Source organism: Anolis carolinensis, unplaced genomic scaffold (genome assembly GCF_035594765.1).
Source record: "Anolis carolinensis isolate JA03-04 unplaced genomic scaffold, rAnoCar3.1.pri scaffold_7, whole genome shotgun sequence".
Taxonomy (NCBI): Eukaryota; Metazoa; Chordata; class Lepidosauria; order Squamata; family Dactyloidae; genus Anolis; species Anolis carolinensis.
Window position 1 is genome coordinate 19,226,231 of NW_026943818.1, and position 26,120 is coordinate 19,252,350.

At 41.6% G+C, this 26,120-nt stretch overlaps 1 protein-coding gene across 2 annotated transcripts in view; it reads left to right on the forward strand.

Annotated features, from left to right (window-relative positions):
* aatf (apoptosis antagonizing transcription factor) overlaps nucleotides 1-26,120 on the forward strand; it is a 77,071-nt gene that overhangs the window by 12,959 nt on the left and 37,992 nt on the right. The window contains exons 5-9 of one of the 2 annotated variants that reach the window (XM_062959364.1): nucleotides 12,365-12,479; nucleotides 12,746-12,965; nucleotides 13,798-13,962; nucleotides 14,968-15,051; nucleotides 18,035-18,240. In XM_062959364.1, the coding sequence (XP_062815434.1) occupies nucleotides 12,365-12,479; nucleotides 12,746-12,965; nucleotides 13,798-13,962; nucleotides 14,968-15,051; nucleotides 18,035-18,226 (776 nt within the window). In that variant the 3' untranslated portion in view covers nucleotides 18,227-18,240. Of the gene's footprint in view, nucleotides 1-12,364; nucleotides 12,480-12,745; nucleotides 12,966-13,797; nucleotides 13,963-14,967; nucleotides 15,052-18,034; nucleotides 18,241-26,120 lie in introns of those variants that run through there. The other variant, XM_008120120.3, reaches the window with a different exon arrangement.

Consider the following 26,120-nt stretch of genomic DNA (forward strand, 5'->3'; position numbering starts at 1 on the left):
GAGTTGCGAACATTGACTTTAATACGTAAATTCTGGAAAGAGCTATGATTTCATATATGATAACACATTTAATGTTTTAAATAAGAAACCCATTGTGGCAGAATGGGGGTGGGGGGAATGAAGCATTTTCTCTTACCTCCTGTTGATGGCTTCTCTTAGCTCAATAACATCAGATCGTCTAATTAAAAAGTCAGTTAAAAGAAACTCTTTCTTGGCTTAACTGCGCTGTTTGGGATTCAGTAAACCTATTAAGAAATTTCAGTTCTATCCTTATAACAATTATCCTTAGTTCAATCTTACGCAAGTGTTTCAAAAATTATTTCGTTGCCTCCTAATGTAAGGTACAGTAAAAGCACACACAGTGTAGATTCCAATTGAAAGTAACTAAAATGTATTAGAAGAAAAACAACCAGTTTTATATAGCAGTTGTTTTAGTTTTGATGTCATCGTGTGTCTTCAATAACATCAAAATTTTAGTGGTGGCCAAAAAAGCCAATGGGATTTTGGCTTGCATAAATCAGAGTATAGTGTCCAGGCAAGTCATGCTACAGCTCTATTCTGTCTTGGTCAGTCCACACCTGGGATACTGTGTCCAGTTCTGGGCACTGCAATTGAAAGGAGATGTTGACAAGTTGGAATTTGTCCAGAGGAGGGCCACTAAGATGATCAAGGGTCTGGAGAACAAGCCCTATGAGGAGCGGTCGGAAGAGCTAGGCATGTTTAGCCGGCAGAAGAGAAGGCTGAGAGGAGACATGATGAGGACCATGTATCAAGATGTGAGGGGAAGTCATAGGGAGGAGGGAGCAAGTTTGTTTTCTGCTGCCCTGGAGACTAGGACACGGAACAATATCTTTAAACGACAGGAAAGGAGATTACACCTTTATGCTTCTGGAACATGGCCAGACAGCCCAGAAAACTCACAGCAGCCCAGAATCTGAAACTACTTGGAGGCACACAATTTATTTATTTATTTTATTTATTTATTTACAGCATTTATATTCCGCCCTTCTCACCCCGAAGGGGACTCAGGGCGGATCACATTACACATATAGGCAAACATTCAATGCCTTTAACATAGGACAAAGACAAACAAACATAGGCTCCGAGCGGGCCTCGAACTCATGACCTCCTGGTCAGAGTGATTCATTGCAGTTAATTGTAGCTGGCTTGCTCTCCCGCCTGCGCCACAGCCCGGCGCAGCCTGGCACAGCCTGGGGAAAAGCAGCAAAGGTGAATTAAAACACATTAAAAAGGTTAAGGCTTCTCGTACACTTCCATATAATCCAGATTATCAAATCAGATCATCCAGATTATCTGCTTTTAGCTAGAGTATATGAATCTACGCTGCCATATAATCCAATTCAAAGCAGATAATCCGGATTTTATATGGCAGTGTAAATGTGGCCTAATACACACTTCTGCCTGACCAGTGTTGTGTTTTCTCTATTGGTTATCTTTTTTAAAAATTATTATTTTGCTGCTATTGCTGCCATTGTTCATATAAGGTGGTCCCAACTGTGTGTCGGGCTGTATAGAATGTAAATGGACCCACAAAGGTTCTGAAAAAGCCGCCCTCTTCCGTTGTGTGCCTTTTGTCTCTTGCCTTACGTTCCACAGCAAGGTCTAGCTGCGTTTGGCTGCCTGTGGATCTCGGATCCTGGCAGATGATTTACTGCAAAATTGCTTATAAATTGAAGTAGAAAATGTTTTGCCGACGTGGCAGCTTTCAAGCTTTGCACCCATTTGTCACCCAGCATTTCCCTTTGTGTATAGAACAGGAATTAATTAGGCTGCACTGCAGGGGAAAAAGTTTATGGCTATAATTTTATATAGGATGGTTTTTATAAAAGGGGCGGTGGTGTTTATGGGCGCTTTTGAGTCCCTGTTATCTGGGCTTTCTGGCCATTCTCAACCACGTGCTCCTTTCCGAAGCACAAAATGTAGGCAACAAGGGATGCTTAACGTCTACTTTTTAAACTATATCTGTGTAATGTGTTGTCGAAAGCTTTCATGACCGGAATCACTGGATTGCTGTAAGTTTTCCGGGCTGTATGGCCATTCTCTCCTGATGTTTTGCCCACATCTGTGACTGGCATCCTGCCATAGATGTGGGCGAAACGTAAGGGAGATACTTCTGGAACATGGCCATACAGCCCAGAAAACTCACAGCAACCCTATGTCTGTGTATCTGCCAAGTAGGGATTTTCCCGTCTTGAAACCTCCCTGGATTCTGCTTTTCCTATCATTCTGCCTGCCCTGTGGCATGTTGCCAGTTTCGGTTTCTTTTCCAGCTTGCTTGCGTTCAGAGCATGACTTCAGACCCTTAGGTACAACTGTGAAACCCTCCCTTCCTACAAAAACGATTACATTTGCATCTCTTTTGCCTCTGCGCCTTCTTCTCATCTGTGGCAAAAGCAAGGGTGCTTATATTTAGGATCTTGGATGTTGAATTAAGACTCCCTCCCTCTCTTTCCATATCCAATGCAAGGCAAAAGTAGCAATCGGAGCTTGATTTGCACATTAAAGAGACCCATTAATTAAACATTCCACTCCCTGGCATGTTCCCCCAGGATCCCTCTATTCTTTCTGTAGAAAGGGAGCACTGGGATGTGTGGTTCTCTGCTGGGCGTTCATGTCAGTTGCACGCCTCGCATTGATCTTTCCTGTGTTCTTTTCATTTTTATTTTTTTGAAAAAAAGGATCTTGCTGAATTTCCATAGGACTGTGTTGAGTCTTCCTTGTCGTCCTCCTCCTATACAGGAGGAGGAAGACATAAGGGGTACAAGGTGAATAACCCTTATCAGGGATGCTTGGGGCCGGGAGTGTTTTGCATTTTGGAATATTTGCAGAGAGGGAAATTGTTCAGAGATGGGGCCTAAAAGTCTAAATCTTTGTAAGTCCCCTTGGGTGAGAAGGGTGGGGTAGAAATGATAGAAATAAATAAATAAATGTGACACCAATTTTTGTTTCATATATGCCTCCTTACACACATAACCTGAACATTTTCTACACAATATATTTTCATAATTCTGTGCATGAGATAAGTTGGTTGTTGTTGTTGTTGTGCGCCTTCAAGTTGTTTCAGGCTTCAGACTAAGACAGCCCTATCACAGAGTTTAATTGTCAAGATTTAGTCAAAGAGGATTTGCCTTTGTCTTCATTTGAGGCTGAGAGAATGGCACTTTCCTAAAGCCACCCAGTAGATTCAGAGCCACACTCCGATGTTCCTGCTGTTAGCCCCAGCTTCTGCCAACCTAGCAGTTCAAAAACATGCAAATGTGAGTAGATCAATAGGTACTGCTCTGGTGGGAAGGTAATGGTGCTCCTTGCAGTCATGCTGGCCACATGATAACACCAACTCTTCAGCTTAGAAATGGAGATGAGCTCCAACCCCCAGACTCGGACACGACTTGACTTAATATCAAGAGAAAACCTTTACCTTTTTATCAAGAGGAAAGAAAAGAGTTAAGGAGCAAGAAGAAGGCTGTGGAAATTATCTTGGCAGCCCAGATCCAGTCCACGGGCCGTTGTTTGAGGACCCCTGATCTAGAACTTTGGAATAATATGTTTCCTAGCAGTGCAAGGCTGGACATCCATGAGATTGGTATGTTTCCCATCTTGCCTCTCCATCCTGCATGCAGAAATACCAAGCTTTGATCCCTTGCCTCTCCATTTAAAAGTAGGTAATAGGACAGACCCTTCTCTCAGAACTTGAGAAGCTCCTTCAGGTGAATGAGAACACTTGTAGATTCTCTTGATGTGTTGTCGAAGGCATTCATGGCCAGAATCACTGGGTTTCTGTGAGTTTTTCGGGCTGTATGTCCATGTTCCAGAAGCATTCTCTCCTGACGTTTCACCCACATCTATGGCAGGCATCCTCAGAGGTTGTGAGGTCTGTTGTTGAAGGTTTTCATGGCTGGATTCACTGGGTTGCTGTGATTTTTCTGGGCTGTATGGCCATGGGTCTATGAGGTCACAAAGAGTCGGAAACAACTGAACTAATAAACAACAAAACAAACATGGCCATGTTCCAGAAGCATCATCTCCTGATGTTTCACCTATATTTATGGCAGGCATCCTCAGAGATTGTGAGGTCTGAGGATGCCTGCCATAGATGTGGGTGAAACGTCAGGAGATAATGCTTCTGGAACATGGCCATACAACTCAGAAATTAGAACACAGCAATCCACCTTCTCTTGATGTGTCATCTAACCCATTGTGAAGCAATTTCTTTTGATGATGTGGTTTTTTTTAATGGCTCATGTCATCGCTGAAAAAAGTTGTATTTGTTGCATGACGTGTCGTGCACTTTTCTTCATTTAAATGTTTACATCGATAACCTTGCTTGCAATAGGTTCACTGATGTGGAATAAATATTTAAATCTCTTTTTTTTCAAAAGTGGTTGAGGATTTTGGTTAATTTTTGTTCTTTTTAGAATGAACAGATAGCTTGCAAGACCTTACACTGTTTTAATTGCTGACTCTCCCGCCTTCTTTCATTTCCACTTTCAAGCTTTTTAGTTTTATTTCTAGCTAATCTTCAGTGGGTCCTGCTTGAATCACTGCCAGAGTTGGAAGCCTATGTTTCATGCTGCTGGGGAAACAGCTGGGAATCATAGTTATTTAAACAATATATACATAATTTGCTCTTGCAATAGAGTGGGCATGAGAATCTATTGCTCTGAAGAGGTGTAGCCAGTTTGGGGCAGGAGCAAAAAGCAAGCGATGCATTAGAACCGGAAGACACATTGACAAGTTTTTCTTCCTTTTAATTCTTCCTCCTCCGCAACCTTATCCTGATTTTTCAATAGAACCTTGTCAGAATAAAATGTGTGAGGTATAGCTCTCTTTTTACCTTGAATAGTCTTCTAGCAAGAATTGTATAGTCAACTAGCTGTGCCCGGCCACGCGTTGCTGTGGCTAGGGCTTAATTTTTCTTTTCTTTTTGTTGTATGAACGTAGAGGCGTGGATGAGAGGCTGTGCTGTCAATTTTCAAGGTTGTGGGACGTTTAGTTTAGTTGTTTTGTCCGGTGCCGTGATTCCATTACCCTTTTATATACCCTGTTTCCCTGAAAATAAGACATCCCCAGAAAATAAGACGTAGTAGAGGTTTTGCTGAATTGTTAAATATAAGGCCTCCCCCAAAACTAAGACCTAGTATAGTTTTTGTTTGGAAGCATGCAGGATCGGTAAATGTACATACCATATATTGTTGTACATGGAAATAAAGGTAGTAACAAGAAATAATAATAATATGAATATAATAATAACTTTATTCTTGTATCCCACCTCCATGTCCCAGAAGGGACTCAGGGCAGCTTACATAGGGACAAGCCCAACAATAACATACGAACAGAAATTTAAAACAGTAATTTAAAAACAGTATAGCAATAAAATATAATATAGACATTCTTGAAAGGAATCACAGTTTGGTTATGCAGGTTTGTGATGACAACTACTGTACAGTAGATAATAAATGTTCATTTTTTAAAAAAATCAACCATAAATGTGAATTCTTCTTTGTGGAAAAATAAGACACCCCCTGAAAATAAGACCTAGCGCATCTTTGGGAGCAAAAATTAATATAAGACACTGTCTTATTTTCAGGGAAACAGGGTATATAGATGTAGGTTAAACAGAAGTATATACTCTCTAAATTTTTACACATCCATACAAATAATAAAAGTGAAAATCTGTATGCATGTATGTGGCATGTATATGAACTTCCATTCCCACAAACAGCTGTAACTCCCAGTGCTGAGGAGCTACCAAAGGCACTCCTTCCAATGACATTGCAGGTTATAGAGAGCGCCATGAACATGTCCAAGAGCCCTGCCAATGTCCTCCACAAACACCATACTGCCCATACTGTAAGGATTTCATACAGGGACCATTTCCTTCTATGTTTTCTGTTTTTCCCCCACCACACACATCCTAGTGTTCCTTACTCTCTCCATTGATGTAGAATTTGCATGACCCTGCTCACTGCCTCTCTCTTAACTTCCCTATTTTTTTCTATGGCACACAGCAATCAGATCCAAAAAAAACATATTGGAGGTCTTTGAAGGGATTTAGAGGAATTGTAGTTCACCTACATCCAGAGCATACTATGAAGCCAAATAATGATGGATCTGGACCAAATTTGGCATGCATATCCAATATGCCAATATTGGAGTTGTAGGTACTGGGCTGTATAGTTCACCTGGAATCATTGAGCACTCTGAACTCAATCGAAGATGGAATTGGACCAAAGTTGACACACAGATCCCTCCATAACCAGCAGAAAATACTGGAGGTCTTTGGGCAAAATTTAGTTTGTAGTTTACCTACATCCAGAGAGCACTGTGAACCCAAACACCGATGGATCTGGACCAAACACATACCTGATATGCTGAAATTTGATTACTGGAGGAGTTTGGGGGCAACGGACCTTCCTTTCTGGGAGTTGTAGTTCACCCCCAAACAAGAGAAACTGTGACCTCCACCGATGATGGACCTGGTCCACACTTGGCACACAGAACCCTGATGACTAACTCAACCATAGGAGGAGTTTGACGGGACTGACTCACCATAGTGGGAGCTGTAGTTTACCCTACAACCAGAAAGCACACTGATGATGCATCTAGAGCAACATAAACTTTAAATATTGATGAAATTTCACGAGGTTAACCTGGCATGATGTCAGTTATAGTTAATCCACAACCTTATGCATTTTGTACAATAAAAAACTGACTTTTTCAAATAGCCTGGACAGCGCCGGGTACCCAAGCAATGATTTTAATTAAGAAGTTTGAACTGAACCCTTTGAATGTACTGGCATATAATGTTTTGGCATGAACACTACAGGAGAGTCTCACTTATCCAACGTAAACGGACCGGCAGAATGTTGGATAAGCGAATATGTTGGATAATAAGGAGGGATTAAGGAAAAGCCTATTAAACATCAAATTAGGTTATGATTTTACAAATGAAGCATCAAAACATCATGTTTAACAACAAATTTGACAGAAAAAGTAGTTCAATATGCAGTAATGCTATGTAGTAATTACTGTATTTACGAATTTAGCACCAAAATATCACAATGTATTGAAAACATTGACTACAAAAATGGCTTGGATAATCCAGAACGTTGGATAAGCTAGTGTTGGATAAGTAAGACTATTGTATTTATAGAACTGGAAAATCCTCTCTTTTGCTTTTTCTGGAAAGCCCACATCACTGGGTAATATTTTTTTTATCCACTTTCGAGTCTCCTTTGTGGAGAGAAAAAGCAGAGTGTAAATAAACAACAACAACAATAATAATGGCCTTGTCTTCTAACTCCATTGTGCATCTCTTCTCCCCCAGTCATGTTGTGAAATGTCTTCAATGTCTTCAATGTAGAAGTAGGACAAAACTTCCTTCTTATTTATTTTTCTCTGATCTTCTCCCTGGAGACAATGGAATATCCCTGACAAAAACGGCTTTATCTTCATTTTTCTCGGTCTCTAAGCTATAAATAGCTTACAATATTTATATGGTGCACCTTACCCAGTCTACTTTTACAATCTCTCCGTTTTAATCCATGTTTTTATTAGTTCTTGTTTTTTATTGGCTAATGTTTAAATTTTTTAATTGTGCATGTTTTTGTCTATTGCTGTGTTTTATACTGCTACTGTTTTTATTCGGGCTTGGCCCCATGTAAGCCGCCCTGAGTCCCCTTTGGGAAGAGAGAGGCGGGGTAGAAAAATAAAGTTGTTGTTGTTATTATTATTATTATTATTATTATTATTATTATTATTATTATTATTATTATTATTAAGACTGTTAGCATTTGAGAGCAGCAAGGAAAAGAACAGTGGTTTGTATTTTTCCATTCAGACTCCAGCCCTAGGGCCTTGCTAGGGGATGATGGGTGCTGGAGTGATGGGACCGGTTCTAGAACAACCTATAGAAGAGCCACCGCCCACCTTCAGGGGTTGGCAACATGCTGGAGCAGAGGCCTAATTCTTTGTTGCTGAAGTTAGAGGCCTTAAAATGTTAAAGCTTATTGTTATTCCGAGTTGATAATCTCTCCCTTGCTTTAATAATTTTTCCTCATGCCTGGATAGCCCGCGAGTTGCCCGATAATCACTCACACAGCTTTGTAATCAATGCCCAAAGTAATAGGATTCCGCTGGCCAACGGCAATTAATAAATTTGTGTCTTTTTTTAAAACACTAGCAAGTCGGGCCTGAAATACGACTGACTGCCTTTTGCTCATTTGCATATTTATTGCAGTGGAAAAATTCTCGCGGAATGATTGATGTTGAGCCTGCCTCTTGAATTCCAAGCAGCGCATTATTATGAAATGAAAAATGCCGGCCATACAGTTGATTAAAGTTGAAGACAGTGGAATCGGTGTTTTTTAAGATTGTGGGAGAATTAAAGGCATATTTTAATAGATGTTGACAAGAAGTGAACTAACAAAAGCAAAGCAAAGGATTTGCTTGAAAAGATTTAATCAAACGTGTTTCTTGGGGGATTAATTGCTGGGGATGACTGGTACCCGCGGGAGGGGGCCAAGAGACAGGAAGATGGGGGGGGGGATGTGGGGGGTTGGCTTGTGGGTCTGAATGAGAAGTATTGTTCTTGGGCCAAACTATTGAGCGTTGCATTTGACCTACCATTTAACTCCAGTCCCAGAGCTGTCTTTGAGAAGGTAGAGAAATCGTCCCTCTTAATCCCAAATGTCTCCGTTGGAGAATGCCAAGTGAGTGATTCCGAGGTTTGCCTTAATAACTTGTTGGGAAGAAGAGGAAAACAAACATGCAAGGATAGCTTTACATTATTACTTAGTTGTTTGCAATATTTATATACCACCGAATGTCACCAATTGATTTTGGTTAGTCAATCTATACTGGTGGTACTTCCGAGTTTTTAGTAGAGATGTGAAGACTCCAAAAGAAAACTGGAAATGTGGTTTTTTTCCCCCCCCTCCTTAAGCTTCTGCATATTTAGCTTTGTTCAATGCCTGTGTCATTCTAAGGGAAACTTTCGTGTATCCCTCAAAATGTATTTACGGGTAACACTTCCTGCATCAAAACATATTCGAAGTAGCCATGTTAGCAGAATGCACAAAAGAACAATAATTTTATCGGCCAACTGAAATGCATCAAATACATCACACAAGCTTTCAAAGCTCTACTGACTTTTTCATTAGATAAAAGATTCTCTTTTTTTATTATATACTAACTTGAGTATTCAGCATTGCCCGGGTTATTTGAAAAAAAATTTTTTTTTCATTGTACAAAATGCATAACATTGTCGGTGAAGTACAACTGACATAATGCCAAGTGAACCCCGAGAAACTCCCAACAGTTCACATTTGTTATGTTGAGCAAGTTTGCTCTGGATGGGGTGGGGTTCAGTATGGTCTCTGTAAGGTAAACTACATCTCCCACTATGGTGAGTCAGCCCCCTCAAACCCTTCCAGTAGGTTGATTTAGTCATGGGGTTTAGAGTGCCAAGTTTGGTCCAGATCCATCATCGGTGAAGGTCACAGTTTCTCTGGTTGTGGGTGAACTACAACTCCCAGAAAGGAAGGTCAGTTCCCCCCAAACCCCTCCAGTAAAGGAGGATTGTAAAGAAGTGGTTTTGGGCTCTGATTCTGCAAACTACCAAATTACCCCTCTCCTTCTAATGATATGGAGGCAAAGCAGTTAGTTGTGGAGAGCACAAGTTTGAAAGTGTGAAGTGTGAACTGTATACTTCGAATAAAAGATAATTGTGGTTTACTTGGAATACCATCATTTGTTTGAAGGCTTATTTTGTGGAGATTTTACATGATTGTAGTATTGGCTATTCATTGGAGATTTCTGAAATGCCGCCCAGCGCATGCAACTGCCCATGGTGGTTTACAATAGAAGGAGCCAAATAAGTATGTAACTTTGACTACTATTTGGTGGAGGGGCAAACTTGTGGATCTGAGTTTTTTATGGTCCACTGGAGTTCTTATCTACATGCGAGGAAGGGATGGTCCTTCTCCATTCCCATTGGTAGCAATGTATCTCTGATTGTGGTGTGGTGGAGGCTCCCTTTTTTGGAGGCTTTTAAGCAGAGGCTGGATGGCCATCTGTCAGGGGTGCTTTGAATGTGATTTTTCGGCTTCTTGGCAGGGGGTTGGACTGGATGGCCATGAGGTCTCTTCCAACTCTATGATTCTATGATTGAAGACATCTTTCACTGAAAATCCTGCTTTAGTTTCCCTTGCTTTAAAAGATGTGGAATGGCCTTTTCTGTGGTGGCATCCTGTTTATAGAATGCTCTCCCAAGAAAGTTCATTGCTCAATTTAAGGTGGGTTTTCTACGTTTCTCAGAGCTCTTCCCTAATTTTGAGTCAGTTCTGAGACTATGCTTCCTCCGCATCCCAAACAACATGCTCCAATGTTGTTGTATGTCTTTCGGGCTGTGTGGCCATGTTCCAGAAGCATTCTCTCCTGACGTTTCGCCCACATCTATGGCAGGTGCCATAGATGTGGGCGAAACGTCAGGAGAGAATGCTTCTGGAACATAGCCACACAGCCCGAAAGACATACAACAACCCTGTGATCCTGGCCATGAAAGCCTTCGACAACACAATGCTCCAATGTGTTTTCGAAGGCTTTCATGGCCAGAATCACAGGGTTGTTGTGCATTTTCTGGGCTGTATGGCCATGTTCCAGAAGTATTCTCTCCTTATGTTTCGCCCACATCTATGGCAGGCTTCCTCACAACCTCTGGGCGAAACGTCAGGAGAGAGTACTTCTGGAACATGGCCATACATTCTGAAAAACACACAACAACCCCAACATGCTCCAAGGCGATGAGTCCTCTGAATGCAAGATAACACTGATGTGCTTTTCAGATTCCGAGGAGATAGTCTCTGGCTTTGTTTGCTGCTTCATCTACGGACGCCTTTCATGCTTCAGCAGCTGCTTTTAATTATGACTATTTCTACCTGATGCTTCCTTCATCTTCTTGTGCTGCTATTTAATTCCTTTTGTTGGCCCGCTCTTGCATTTTGAATGCAATTGGTTTGGCTTTTAATGAGTTTTGTTGTGGCCCACTATGGAACTTTTTGAAAAGCAAGAAATAAATCTTTGGAACAGGAAGCCTCTTATTAATCAGGCCAATCAAATGCTTCGGTGGGCTCTTCGCGGGTTACTGGATCTCGTGCTCCTCTCTGCAAAACCACAAGTGCCTCTGTCCAAATCTCTGCAACCCTGCAATTCCCCGCCCTGCCCATCAACCTGGTCAAGGATGATGAGCTTTAATCCCACTCCATACTGTATCTGACAAAGTGGGCTTATAGCCATGGAAGCTCATGCTAAAATAAAATCCAGTTAGTCTTAAAGCCACTCCCCCTCAATCTTTCTCCTTTTTATGCTTTGCCAGAGTGAGGGTCTCTTTGGGTCAGACATGAATGTGTACTTCTGCCCATTTTATAATAGCCCCATTCTTGAGGTGTTGCCAATGTTATTTTGCACTTTATTGTCCATTTCAACCGTGAAATACCTTCCCCATTCCGGCACATTCTGTACTGGGTTTTATGAATTAGTCTCCTGTTTTAATACTGTATGCTTCATGTCGATTTTATCGATTGTTTTACTGATAATTGAGGTTTTATTGGTATAATTGTTTTATTGTTGTATCATTGATATTTGATTGTTTTATCGGGCTAGGCCCCATGTAAGCCGCCCCGAGTCCCTTCGGGGAGATGGGGCGGGGTATAAAAATAAAGTTATTATTATTATTATTACTTCACCCCTTTTTGCACCCATTGATGATTAGCTGCAGAAGGAATCCGCAACCCACCCCAGTTCTTCACCTTAATATGTCTTTTGCTTTTCACCATTCATGAATAACTGCGTAAATGGTCTGGATGGCAAAAACAATCTCCCCCTCCTCTTCTTCGCTGCTTTGTTCCTTTCTCTCTTGCAAAAATGCTTGTCGCACAGAGTGAAACGATTGCTCCTTTTGTACTCCTCTCCTCAATGCATAGCCCCATTTGCAACAACAGACAGTGTTGCCCTTTTGGAAACAGAGATGATCGGCTAAAGGCCATGGTAGAGAGGCACTATAGACGCATATCAGCCTTGCTGCTTTTCGGGATACAAACTCCGCATACAAAACTGCAAGCCTGTCTGTCTGTGTGTCCCCTGCAATATCCTGTTGCTGTTTGGATAGCTAGTGCTTTCCCCCTTCAACTAAGATGTGAGGGGCTTCAGACCAGTGAGAAAATACTTGCTTTGAATATAGAAGGCCTCATGTTCAGACAGACACCCTGAAACATGCCAGTAAGTAAGTAATTTAATGGATAGAGATGGATCTGTCACCACATTTTTTTTTGCTTTTGCTGTGCAGATTACAAAGCCTTAAAGGCTTTGTTGAGAAGTCTGGTAGATCTCCAGGATGAGCTGTTGCATCAGTATTCGGGGACAAGACATCTGGTAAATGGACAGCAGGCGAAAAAAGAGAGGTAAATACAGAGCCCCTGTGTGCTCAAGAGCCTTTGAGAATTGTCATTGTCACATCTGTTTTAAATAACATACCTTTTTAACTTCAACTTCTGAAATCCGTAAACCACTGGCTGTATTGGTTACGATTGATCACAGTGTATTTGTTACCTGGCACCCTGTGGGATTGTGTTGACCAGCTCTATTGGCTGGCTAGGTTTTGCTAAGGGAGAGAAGGCAAACAGCTGAATGGGAGAGCATTAAAGAATGGCATCTTTTTTTCCTTTAGTGATGAAGAGATCCCAAGCAGTCCTGACGAAGACGCCGAAGACGAGGAGGAAGGAGAGATGAAAAAGAGGGTGATGCAAAGGCTGCCGAAACGGAAGCTCGAAATGGAAGCATATCCAGAGTTTGCGGCCAAGCGGTTTGCTGATTTCCAGGCTTACCGGAACAGCACATTACAGAAGTGGCATGATAAGACCAAGTTGGCTTCTGGCAAACTGGGCAAGGCAAGAGCTGTTCATTTCCTGTATCGTAGTAGAAGTTTGGGGCCTCTGATCAGAGAGAACTATATGCAATTGTAAACATGTATGGGGAAGTTTGCCTCTTTTGGACCATAATTCCCAGAATCTCTTAGCTGACATGAACAATGGTTGTACTGGCTGCAGAATAGCCAATAAATGTAGCTTTTTCATTCTCGGGCTGGCCTTAGGTCTTCTGTGGCTCATCCTGAGACACATCCATGGACCATGAACTTCAGTAATGTAGCAATACTTATACCAGATCAGGTTGTCTGGCCACCCAGCCCAGTATTGTGTATTCTGATAATTGTCTTTGGGTTGCCTGTCTCTCCCATCATCCTTTGTTAACTGGAAAGGCTGGAGAATTGAACCTCTGCCTACCCGGGGTCTTGCTCTACTGCTGAGCCGTCTCCTGAACGGATCATACTTCGAGGTTCCATTGCCATCATAACCCTTTGAGCCTTTGTTTCTTTCTCCCTCTTCTTAGCAAACGCAGCTCTGCAAAGACAGGCTTGACATCAAATATCAATTGTTCACAAGGTGTCATTCTGTACGCTTGTGGCAGCCGTGCCGTGAAACAAGTCTATTATGTGAACCTTTCTTCTTTCCGCCTGCCTCGGGGACAGTATTTATATATAATATAATATAAATAAAACCTTCTCTGCACAGAAATCCGAATGAAATCCCCAACTAAAGCCTCTCGCGTTGGAAACGCTTTCTGCTTATCCAGTAACACAGAAAGACAGAAGGGAGGGGAGCCGTTGGAGCCGTGAGCAGCAGCTTTTCCCGCCTTATCTGACACTGCTTAATGTTCTTGCAGGGTTTCAGTGCCTTTGAGCGTTCAGTCTTGACTCAGATTGATCATATTCTGATGGACAAAGAAAGATTGCTCCGGCGGACACATACCAAGCGGTCGGCGTACAGGGTTTTGGGGAAGCCACAGCAAGCACCCGAGACTCTTCCGGAAACTTTGCCGGGACAAAAGGTAAGGGATTTCACAATTTGAAGGTATGTGGAGCAAACCAGCCTGAGTCTAGCACTTGTATGGGGACAGCAGACTGTCTTAAACAATGGTTCCCAACCTTTCTTTGACCAGTGACCACACTCTAACATTAGTACCAAAAGGTTACGAATCAGTTTTTGGTCAACTTTAGATTCAGTTCAGTTATTTGGGGTATTGATTCAGCCCTAGTTTCTGATACAGAACATATGCCATCCAGTAATTGCCATCTGCTCGCCCACAGAAAACCATATTTAATAATCTAGAGTTGATGTGGTCTATCCAATGCAATTTTCTGAATCAGCACCCCAAATAACCCCAGGAACAGGCCTAAAAACAAAGACACAAAGAATTTTTTTTTGGGCTGTATTATTATTCATAGTAGTAAGTGAGGCCGCGGACCATATTTTAGTTCTTGCGGACCACTGGTGGTCCACGGATCACAGGTTGGGAACCACTGATGTAGATTGTTGTACATAAAAAATAAATTCTCCCATGAAAATAGGCCCTAATGCAGTGGTTCCCAACCTGTGCTGCTTCCCAGGAAAATAAAATAAATAAAAATTGACATTAAAGTTGAGAATAAATTGAGATATTATGGTACATTTCAAAGTTTTTAAAATACAATTTTATTGCATGGATATTACACAGTTGTTTAGATATCTCTTTACATTCCTTTACTATCTACCCCCTCTTTACTCCTGAAAACCATTAGCTTATAAGACATAGGGTGGGACTAAGGGGCTCTGTCTTGGAAATTGATTCTAAAAAGGGCTCTGCGAGGACCCACTGCTATAATGTGTCTTTTCGAGCAAAAAGTAATATAAGACCCAGCACTGTTTTGGAGGAAATACAGTATTGTTATGAATAAATGAAACACTTCATGTCTGTTGTCCTAATAGGCCAACGATTCTCGAAGGCCTTTGAGCAAAGGTTGTAGCCCATCAAGGCCTTATAAACACAGTTTTTTTTTACTCTGACCACTTCCAGGAAGCTGTTCCATTGACTGCGTCAAATGCACACCTCAAGGACCTGGATGAAGAGATCTTTGATGATGATGACTTTTACCATCAGGTAGGGCTATGATACATTTGGGGAGTGCTTTCCAGATACAGTAGAGTCTCACTTATCCAAGCTAAACTGGCCGGCAGAAGCTTGGATAAGCAAATATCTTGGATAATAAGGAGGGATTAAGGAAAAGCCTATTAAACATCAAATTAGGTCATGATTTGACAAATTAAGCACCAAAACATCATGTTCTGCAACAAATTTGACAGAAAAAGTAGTTCAGTGCGCAGTAATGTCATGTTGTAATTACTGTATTTACGAATTTAGCACCAAAATATCATGATATATTGAAAACATTGACTACAAAAATGCATTAGATAATCCAGAAACTTGGATAAGCAAGGCTTGGATAAGTGAGACTCTACTGTAATTTGAATGGCTGCTTCCATTATCCTTCAGTGCTGAGTGATTCAAGTTAGGAGGGTCAGAAATGAAATAATAAATAATGTAACTTTATTTATAACCCAGTTCCATCTCCCCGAGGAGACTTGGAGCAGTTCACATGGGGACCAGTCCCAATCAACAGATAAAACTACGACGACAGTATATACAGTAGAGTCTCACTTATCCAACGTAAACGGGCCGGCAGAATGTTGGATAAGCGAATATGTTGGATAATAAAAAGAGATTTAGTAAAAGCCTATTAAACATTAAATTAGGTTATGATTTTACAAATGAAGCACCAAAACATCATGTTATACAACAAATTTGACAGAAAAAGTAGTTCAATACACAGTAATGCTATATAGTAATTACTGTATTTACAAATTTAGCACCAAAATATCATGATGTATTGAAAACATTGACTACAAAAATGCGTTGGATAATCCAGAACGTTGGATAAGCGAGTGTTGGATAAGTGAGACTCTACTGTATAATTAAAACAATAACAGTAAAATAATATTCATAAAATAAATAGTGAAAGCCACTGTTACCCAGTTGCCCCTCATTCAAGTGGCTTTGCTGCTGTCTCCACTTTCCAGTTCAAACTTTAAGCAGTTTTACAGCAATTATAATTGACTTCCACTTGCAAGAGTCCCTGAGATGTGGACACAAATAGGAATTGCTTGTGTCCTTTCCCCAGTCCTGTGTGCATTTGTTTGTTATTGTTTCCAATACCTGTTTACTACAAATCGTCATTTGTCTGTGGATGAACCCAGTGCAGTACGTTTGTTTGTGATGTTATTTTATAATTTTACACGCCCCAAAGTGGATCCTAAAGTATAAAAATAATCCAGTGAATGCGCAGTAATGCAACATATGAGAGAGTTTTCTGAGCAGTCAAGGGGAAATATGTTTTTTTAAAAGTAAATGCCTAGAACTTTTCAGAATTGAGGCCAATACTCGGGATGGACTGGGGAAAACCCCTCACTGGGGCACCACCAAATTCAGTTCAACAAGGTGACTCAGTGGCATTTCCACTTTTAGATGTGAGTTGCATACAACACAGTGAGGAAGAGCAGGGGCATCTTGTTCTCCCTTGTGGCTCCTCGTCTTGTTCAGGATCATAGAATCATAGAGTTAGCTAAAATCGGATAGGAATTTGTCTCTGGACACCCACGTGTTAATAAAACTGAAGCAAAGAGGGAAACAGTTGACCTGAGAGAGGGAAGTGGCTGAGATTTGAAAGCCTAGGAATCAGGGAAGGGTTCATTTCTCTCTTCTCAATTTGGTACTTCAGGGGTGAGATGTCTCCTCTCAGTCGTCCCCTCCGCCGTTAATTGGGGTGCTTGGGTTAATCTAAATTAAAGTGTAAACTAATAGAGGTCTCAGAAGGAAGACAAAACCACTTGAGTTTAAACAAAGGAGCTGCTTTGAGTTGGTTGTGTGCTTGGTTTTTTCATATACAGGCAGTCATAGAATCATAGAATAGTAGAGTTGGAAGAGACCTCATGGGCCATCCAGTCCAACCCCCTGCCAAGAAGCAGGAAATCGCATTCGAAGCACCCCTGACAGATGGCCATCCAGCCTCTGCTCAAAAGTCTCCAAAGAAGGAGCCTCCACCACAGTCCAGGGGAGAGAGTTCCACTGCTGAACAGCCCTTCTCACAGTGAGAAAGTTTTTTCTGATGTTCAGGTGGAATCTCCTTTCCTGTAGTTTGAAGCCATTGTTCTGCATCCTAGTCAAGTTACAAACATCCGACTTGCAAATGACTCATAGTTAAGAACAGGGGTGGGACAACAGGAAGTGAGAAGAATCTCCCCCTCAAAAGGAAGGGAAATTAACTCCTGAAAGATTTAGTGTCATGGGGGAAAGATGGCTCAATTGAGGTTTTATCTCCAATCCTTGTTTTTACAACAACAAGACATTTTTTTCAAAATCCAATAATCACAGGGTCAGAAAGTGGGGTGAAATCTTCTGAGCAGGGGCACAGACAGCAAAACAAACCCTACATGGGATGATAACCCTTCCCTATGCTTTCCAAAACTTAAAAAAATATTTTTTGACTGGAGTTATACTTAAAAAATGTACCGTACCTGTTTTGACTTACATACACATTCAACTTAAAAAGAAACCCACAGAACCTATCTTGTTTGTAACTTGGGGGCTGGCTGTATGGATGTGTTGACTCGCTGTAACAACTCGAGTGCTTCCAGACGGGTGATATCTTTAAACTGCATCTCATTTGCTTGGCGTCTTGCCCATTGATGTCAGCCTGCGTCTGCTGATCGAAGTCGGGGGGGAAGAGGGTTCCAGATGCTAACATCTGGCTGCTTGTCAAGGTGGCCTCCTGCCCCTGACTATGTGGTGGCTTCCATCACTTTTCCAGATTTGGTCAGAGGACTGAGACAGTTTATACACACACACCTCATGCGTCAGACTCGTCTGAGAGGCCCATTCTCTGCTGCCTCTTTCCTCCCTTCGTTCTCCTCTGCCACCTTCCCTCCTTCCTTCTCTGGCCTCTTCTTCCCCTCCATCCGCAGCCCTTGTCCACAATATGCTTCTTGGGAGAGATGATCTGTAAAGATTACCACTTCATTGTGTCCAGGTAATTGAGAAGATGCCGAACCCTCTTGACAGACGCCGCCAAGTACCTGTTCCGCTGACCTGGTTAATTTTCTTCCGTTGCGCAGGATTTGGCAGAGAGATTGGAACTGAAGTCTTACTCGGTGATAAGGCTCGGCGGAGAGAAATGCAGCTGTATGTTTTCTGTCGCCTCCCAATTAAATGGGCTTCATAAAGGGCATCCTTCTACTTCTTCTTCTTTGTTTTATTTGTCAGAGTGAAGCTGCTTCCAGGAGCAGGAGAGGGAGGAAACTCCGTAGGCTGGATTAGACCTAAGCCCATCCTCTGAATGACTAGGTTGCTTTCGCTCATCCCTTCTTTATTCTCTTTCGATGGCCTTTGTATTAAGCCAAAACAAGGGATGCCGGGCATGGTTTGAAGAAAGACGGAATTGTAAAATGTGAGGGTTAGAATGGGCATTTGGAAACAGGAGCCCTATAGTTATAACATTTGAAAGTGGAAGCCCTGACCCCCAGCAAAGGAGAATTTATTTATTTATTTATTTATTTACAGTACAGTAGAGTCTCACTTATCAAAGCCTCGCTTATCCAAGCCTCTGGATTATCCAAGCCATTTTTGTAGTCAATGTTTTCAATATATCGTGATATTTTGGTGCTAAATTCGTAAATACAGTAATTACTACATAGCATTACTGCGTATTGAACTACTTTTTCTGTCAAAACTGTTGTATAACATGATGTTTTGGTGCTTAATTTGTAAAATCATAACTTAATTTGGTGTTTAATAGGCTTCTCCTTAATCTCTCCTTGTTATCCAACATTTTCGCTTATCCAACGTTCTGCCGGCCCGTTTATGTTGGATAAGTGAGACTCTACTGTAGTTATAACATTTGAAAGTGGCAGCCCTGACCCCCAACAAAGGAGAATATATTTATTTATAGTATTTATATTCTGCCCTTCTCACCCCGAAGGGGACTCAGGGCGGATCACATTATATACATATAGGGCAAACATTCAATGCCCATATACACATAGAACCGAGACAGAGACAGACACAGAGGCAATTTAACCTTCTCTCGAAGGATGTTTGATTCTGGCCACAGGTGGGAGCAGCTTCTTCATCATCCACTGTGACGGCACTTCCTCATTCCAACGTCGTAAATTAGTTAAATTTGCCTCCCCACTTTATAAGTGGTACCTTATTTCCTACTTGATAGATGCAACTATCTTTCGGGTTGTTAGGTCAGCAACGAGCAGGGGCTATTTTTTATTGTTATTTTTTTAATTGTCGGGTGCTCACCCTGCCATGGACTGGCCTCGAACTCATGACCTCATGGTCATGGTGATTTATTGCAGCAGGCTGCTCACCAGCCTGCGCCACAGCCTGGCCTTAATTCTGCCAATTCTGGATTCAGTTCCATTGTCTACAGATTCTACCATCAGGAAGTTGACGTCTGCTTCCCAACCATTGGTTCTTTGCTGCTCTGTGGTTTTCTTGTAAACATTTGAATCCAGGGTTTTCACTCTAACCAGAGTCCTTATTTTCTTGATTTCTTGATAATGCCTTGTAGAGAATTGCAAAGCCTAGCAAACCCTTACAAGTCAATAATGGAAGCTCTTTCTTTTTTTCTCTCTCTCTGCTCTTCCCACACTTGTGCTCTTTCTTTCTTTCTGACAGGCTGGTTTACCTTAATTAAACTGGTGAGCGATTAGTGGGGACAGTTGATCTTGTGACTCTCATTAGATGCGTTTAGATTTTCTTTTCTTTCTTTTTTTGCGCAAAAAGGAGATGCCTCCAGCCATCCTATAGGTTAATGGCAATACAATAATCTTATCATAGGCATGTGTCTTTGGAATGGCTGAGTAGATGGCTAATAGCACCTTTTAAAGCTTGGTTTGCTGGGGCGATTTCTTAATGGGTTACTAGGAAAATGGCACCTTTTGTGTTGTTTGATGTGTCGCTGTTAACAAGAGGGTTCGGGGCCCATCTGTAGATGGAAGCATCGGCAACCCATATCTGTGTTTTGGAGCCCTTAGCAGTCTGTATTCAAGAGTCAGGGTTGTTGGGAGGATAACATGAGAAGAAGGAGAAGCACCGATGGAAAGAGAAGATATGCATTTAACTAATACAAGATCTGGCATGAAGGCAGCAGTTCCCTATACACCATTGCTGCCCAGGAGCTGATATTTCAAAGGCGTAAGGCCTTGAATCGAACACTCCCAAACAATTGTAGTCAATGGGCGTACATTCAACGCCATTCTCTGGCACGTTTGCGAACCATAATTGATGGTCCCCTGCATGAGATAGTCTGTGAAGCATTGCTCTTGGTGTCACTGCCAACAAAAGGCCGATCAGTGTTCCCTCGTCAACATGCTACCTTTCTATATGCAAGGAATCCATTCTGGTGGGGATGAGGGAATAAAAATATAATGCAGAAAAGTGTTTCTCATTCCAGCGAATTAATGTGATGCCCACAACTACAGGCAAACGTTTCAAGACCTAATAATCATAATACCTAATAGTTGGTAAGAGCAAACCTAATAATAATACATAATAGTTGATAATAGCGAACCTAATAATAATACATAATAGTTGATAATAGCGAACCTAATCATAATACATAATAGTTGATAATAGCGAACCTAATAATAATACGTAATAGTTAGTAATAGTGAACCTAATAATAATACGTAATAGTTGGTAATAGCGAACCTCATAATAATAATACGTAATAGTTAATAATAGTGAACCTAATAATAATAATATGTAATAGTCGGTAATAGCGAACCTAATAAATAATAATAATAATAATACAGTAGAGTCTCACTTATCCAACATTCGCTTATCCAACATTCTGGATTATCCAACGCATTTTTGTAGTCAGTGTTTTCAAAATACAGTAGAGTCTCACTTATCCAACATAAACGGGCCGGCAGAACGTTGGATAAGCGAATATGTTGGATAATAAGGAGGGATTAAGGAAAAGCCTATTACACATCAAATTAGGTTATGATTTTACAAATTAAGCACCAAAACATCAAGTTTTACAACAAATTTGACAGAAAAAGTAGTTCAACACGCAGTAATGCTATGTAGTAATTACTTTATTTACATATTTAGCTCCAAAATATCACGATGTATTGAAAACATTGACTACAAAAATGCATTGGATAATCCAGAATGTTGGATAAGTGAGACTTATCGAAGGCTTGCTGTAAGTTTTCCGGGTTGTATGGCCATGTTCCAGAAGCATTCTCTCCTGACGTTTTGCCCACATCTATGGCAAGCATCCTCTGGAGGCAGGTGTGAATGTTGCCAAAGGATTCCGCCAGGCAGGAAACAGCCAATCTTTGAATCTGCAAGGCCATTCAATACTAATCAAGGTGTCCAATTGCAACATTCACATTTGCCTCAAGCAGACAAGGGTTCTTTCCACAGATATATAAAGCTCCTTAGCCTAGTTTCCAACTTCTGAGGATGCGTGCCATAGATGTGGGTGAAATGTCAGGAGAGAATGCTTCCGGAACATGGCCATACAGTCCGAACAACACAGCAACCCAGTGATTCCGGCCATGAAAACCTTCGACAACACAATATCAGGAACTTGTCTCTGGGAAAGTTATATGGCACCATTTTGGTCTGGATGAGGCAAGTGGAGCCGCTCTTGCTCCCGTTTTTTATCCAGATTCTTCCATTACTGCTGTTCCCTGCAATTCCTTTGCTCTGCTTCGGTCTTCACACATCAGGGCTTCGTGCTGATAGTGTGATTTACTTGCGCTTCCTACTTAATAATTAGACACTGGGAGACACCATCTGTCATTCCTAATGGAATACGTGGGGGTCTGACTCGAGTTTCTCTGTTTTGGCTAATAAATTCTAGTTGGGATAGCGGAGCGTAATGAAATATTACAACTCCAGGAATGGACAGGGACGCTGGGTCCCCTCCTTCTCTCTCTCTCTCTCTCTCTCTCTCTTCTTTAAGGCCCTGTGTTGGAATAATAATAATAATAATAAAAAAGATTGCTCCTTCCTTCAGTAAATTAGTTTATCATTCATCCTGTATTCTAAGCCCTCTCTTGGCTCTGGAACGTGGTGCTGGGGGGCAGCTGCGAGGCCCTGGACCAGAAAAACTAATCAAATCTTGAAAAGACCAGGGGCAGCCAGCCAGGGCCAGCTTGACTTATCTTCAGTGGCTGGCCCGCTGGCCAAGGTTTTATTTCAGTCTGCACAACTAAGTTCGGTTTTTAAAAAATTAAAAAGCCAAAAGGACGAAGCAACTATTCAGAAGTAGCAATGGATGTTTACATTTCAGTATTTTTATTAATACAGTAGAGACTCACTTATCCAACATAAACGGGCCGGCAGAACGTTGGATAAGCGAATATGTTGGGTAATAAGGAGGCATTAAGGAAAAGCTTATTAAACGTCAAATAAGGTTATGATTTTACAAATGAAGCACCAAAACATCATGTTAGACAACAAATTTGGCAGAAAAAGTAGTTCAATACGAAATAATGCTATGTAGTAATTACTGTATTTACGAATTTAGCACCAAAATATCACGATATATTGAAAACATTGACTACAAAAATGTGTTGGATAATCCAGAACGTTGGATAAGCAAGTGTTGGATAAGTGAGACTCTACTGTATTCCTGTTTTGGAGGAAGAGCTAAGGCTTGGGAGTGGGATCGGCACAAGATGTGAGGCCAGAGAGAGGCTCTGAGATGATGCCCTCCGAAGCACATCAAGCTGCTTCATATCCAACTCGCTTAGGTACAATTTCACAGCAAAGTTACATGCCTTTCCCCGCACACACCACAAAACAACACACCCATTGCTCCACACCACCATCACACAGCCCCCAATGCCACATCAGTGCGAAACCACGGAGTTCGGCATAGCCACAGCTCTAGCTCTGTCCTTGTCTTTGTCACCCTGTACTGTCTGCCATATGGCAAAATAATAATAATCATCATCATCATCATCACACAGTCCTAAACACTTGTGAAGTGTCTGACGTGTGATCCAATACAACAGCCAGCAGAGTGTCTTCTGTGGACTCATCTTGTTGTGTTTCTAATAATAATAATAATAATAATAATAATAATAATAATGGGAAGTATCCGATGTGTGATCCAGTACAACAGCCAGCAGACTGTCTGCTGTGGACTCATCTTGTTGTATTTCAAATAATAATAATAAATAATTTTCTAGGTGGGATGGATCCCCAACAATGCTCTGAGCTTTCTTAAGGCAGTGGGAATTATAAAGTTCTTTCAAAAAGGGGAGTGGGCAACCGATGATTCGCTATGCAGAAGCGCATTCCTATCTGAACTGAACAATTACCAAACTATACACAGATGCAGTAAGTTAGGACACTCTATAGTAATGGTTCTCAACCTGTGTGTCTCCAGATGTTTTGGCCTTCAACTCTCAGAAATCCTAACAGCTGGTAAACTGACTGGGATTTCTGAGAGTTGTAGGTCAAAACACCTGGAGACCCACAGGTTGAGAAACACTGCTCTATAGCAGGGGTCCTCAAACTTTTAAAACTGGAGGCCAGTTCATGATCCCTCAGACCGTTGGAGGGCTGGACTATAGTTGGCCACCGAGCAATAACAACAACAACAACAACAACAATATATTTAGCCAACCCCCTTCTGCCTTTGTGTACCAAAAGCACAAGCAAAGCATCCCTGACAGATGCCACCCAGCCTCAATGTTAATAATAATAATAATAATAATAATAATAATAATAATAATAATAATAATAATATGAACATGCAAAGATACTGTGGGACTTCTGAATCCAGACTGACAAAGTTGTGGAACACAACACACCAGACATCACAGTTGTGGAAAAGAACAAGGTTTGGATCATTGATGTTGCCATCCCAGGTGACAGTCGCATTGACGAAAAACAACAGGAAAAACTCAACCACTATCAGGACCTCAAGATTGAACTGCAAAGACTCTGGCAGAAACCAGTGCAGGTGGTCCCGGTGGTGATGGGCACATTGGGTGCCATGCCAAAAGTTCTCAGCCGGCATTTGGAAACAATAGACATTGACAAAATTACGATCTGCCAATTGCAAAAGGCCACCCGACTGGGATCTGCGCACATCATCCGAAAATACATCACACAGTCCTAGACACTTGGGAAGTGTTTGACTTGTGATTTTGTGATACGAAATCCAGCATATCTATCTTGTTTGCTGTGTCATAATAAAATAATAATAATAATAATAATAATAATAATAATGATAATAATAAAAGAGGGTTGGAAGAGACCCCTTGGGCCATTTAGCCCAACCCCCTTCTGCCTTTGTGCCATGGGGGCCGGATAAATGGCTTTGATGGGCCGCATGTGGCCCGTGGGCCGTAGTTTGGGGACCCCTGCTCTATAGGAATGTTGTGATGATAAATATTAGAAGTAGCCATTCTTTGTTTATGAATATCCTGTTAGAATATGTATAAGGGGGTGAGTGAACTCTAACTCTCATCATCTTGGGTCAATTCCCCCACCGCTATTCAAAGTTTGGTTCAGATTCATCGTCGTTTGAATTCACAGTTCTCTCTGGATGTCAGTGAACAATAAGTCCCAAAATCTACAACCAATTCTCCCCAAATTTCTCCAGTATTTCATGTTGATCATGGGGGGTCTGTGTGCCAAGTTTCGTCCAGATCCGTCGTCGGTGGGAGTGACAGTGGTCTCTGGAAGTGGGAGCCCCTCCTTTCCTGACGTTGGTAATATTGACTGGGAACCAGTTGAGCGGCCCCTTTTCAGCCCAGCCCTCGGAGGGCAAATTGTTTACAGAGCGACATCGGTTCAGCGTGTCTCCCGTCTGCGTAGGGCTGGCTTGGGCGCTTGTATTTAGCTGCCAGGAGTGACTGTGATGAAGTGGGAGAGATAAACTGATAGATTGTGTGCCAGGAAGATGTTGGGGAATCAATCAGATAAACAGGGCAGAGAGAGAGAGAGAGAGAGAGAAGGAAAGGAGGCTGGCTGGGTTGCAGGCTCTTCCTCCTCCCCTGCGAGAACAAAGCCGCTCTCTCTCTGCCCCTGAACCCATCTGAATGTAATTGCCGAGTAATAACAACTTCAAGGGATAGCAGGGATATGCAAACAAGGGAGGGCACAAACACTACCGGGAAGGGATTACTGGCATTTTCCTTGTGTGTGTTTATTTTTTTAAGTTGTTAAGGAGAGAAGGTGTGTGGAGGTCTGATTTTTTTTTTTTTTTGGAAGGGGGACATAATATTTATTCGATACACCGTTCCTAAATGGGTGGGCATCTTATTGTAATTCAGTGACACTACTAAAGTGTGGGGCCGGGCTGTGGCGCAGGCTGGTGAGCAGCCTGCTGCAATGAATCACTCTGACCATGAGGTCATGAGTTCGAGGCCAGCCCATGGCGGGGTGAGCACCCGTCAATTAAAAAATAAAAAATAGCCCCTGCTCGTTGCTGACCTAGCAACCCGAAAGATACAGTAGAGTCTCACTTATCCAACATAAACGGGCCGGCAGAATGTTGGATAAGCGAATATGTTGGATAATAAGGAGAGATTAAGGAGAAGCCTATTAGACATCAAATTAGGTTATGATTTTACAAATTAAGCACCAAAACATCATGTTATACAACAAATTTGACAGAAAAAGTAGTTCAATAGGCAGTAATGCTACGTAGTAATTACTGTATTTACGAATTTAGCACCAAAATATCATGATGTATTGAAAACATTGACTACAAAAATGCATTGGATAATCCAGAACGTTGAATAAGCAGATGTTGGATAAGTGAGACTCTACTGTAGTTGCATCTATCAATTAGGAAATAAGGTACCACTTATAAAGTGGGGAGGCAAATTTAACTAATTTACGACGTTGGAATGAGGAAGTGCCGTCACAGTGGATGATGAAGCAACTGCTCCCCCTGTGGCCAGGATCGAACATCCCCTCAGGAGAAGGTTAAATTGCCTCTGCGTCTGTCTCTGTCTCGGTTCTATGTGTATATGGGCATTGAATGTTTGCCCTATATGTACATAATGTGATCCGCCGTGAGTCCCCTTCGGGGTGAGAAGGGTGGAATATAAATACTGTAAACA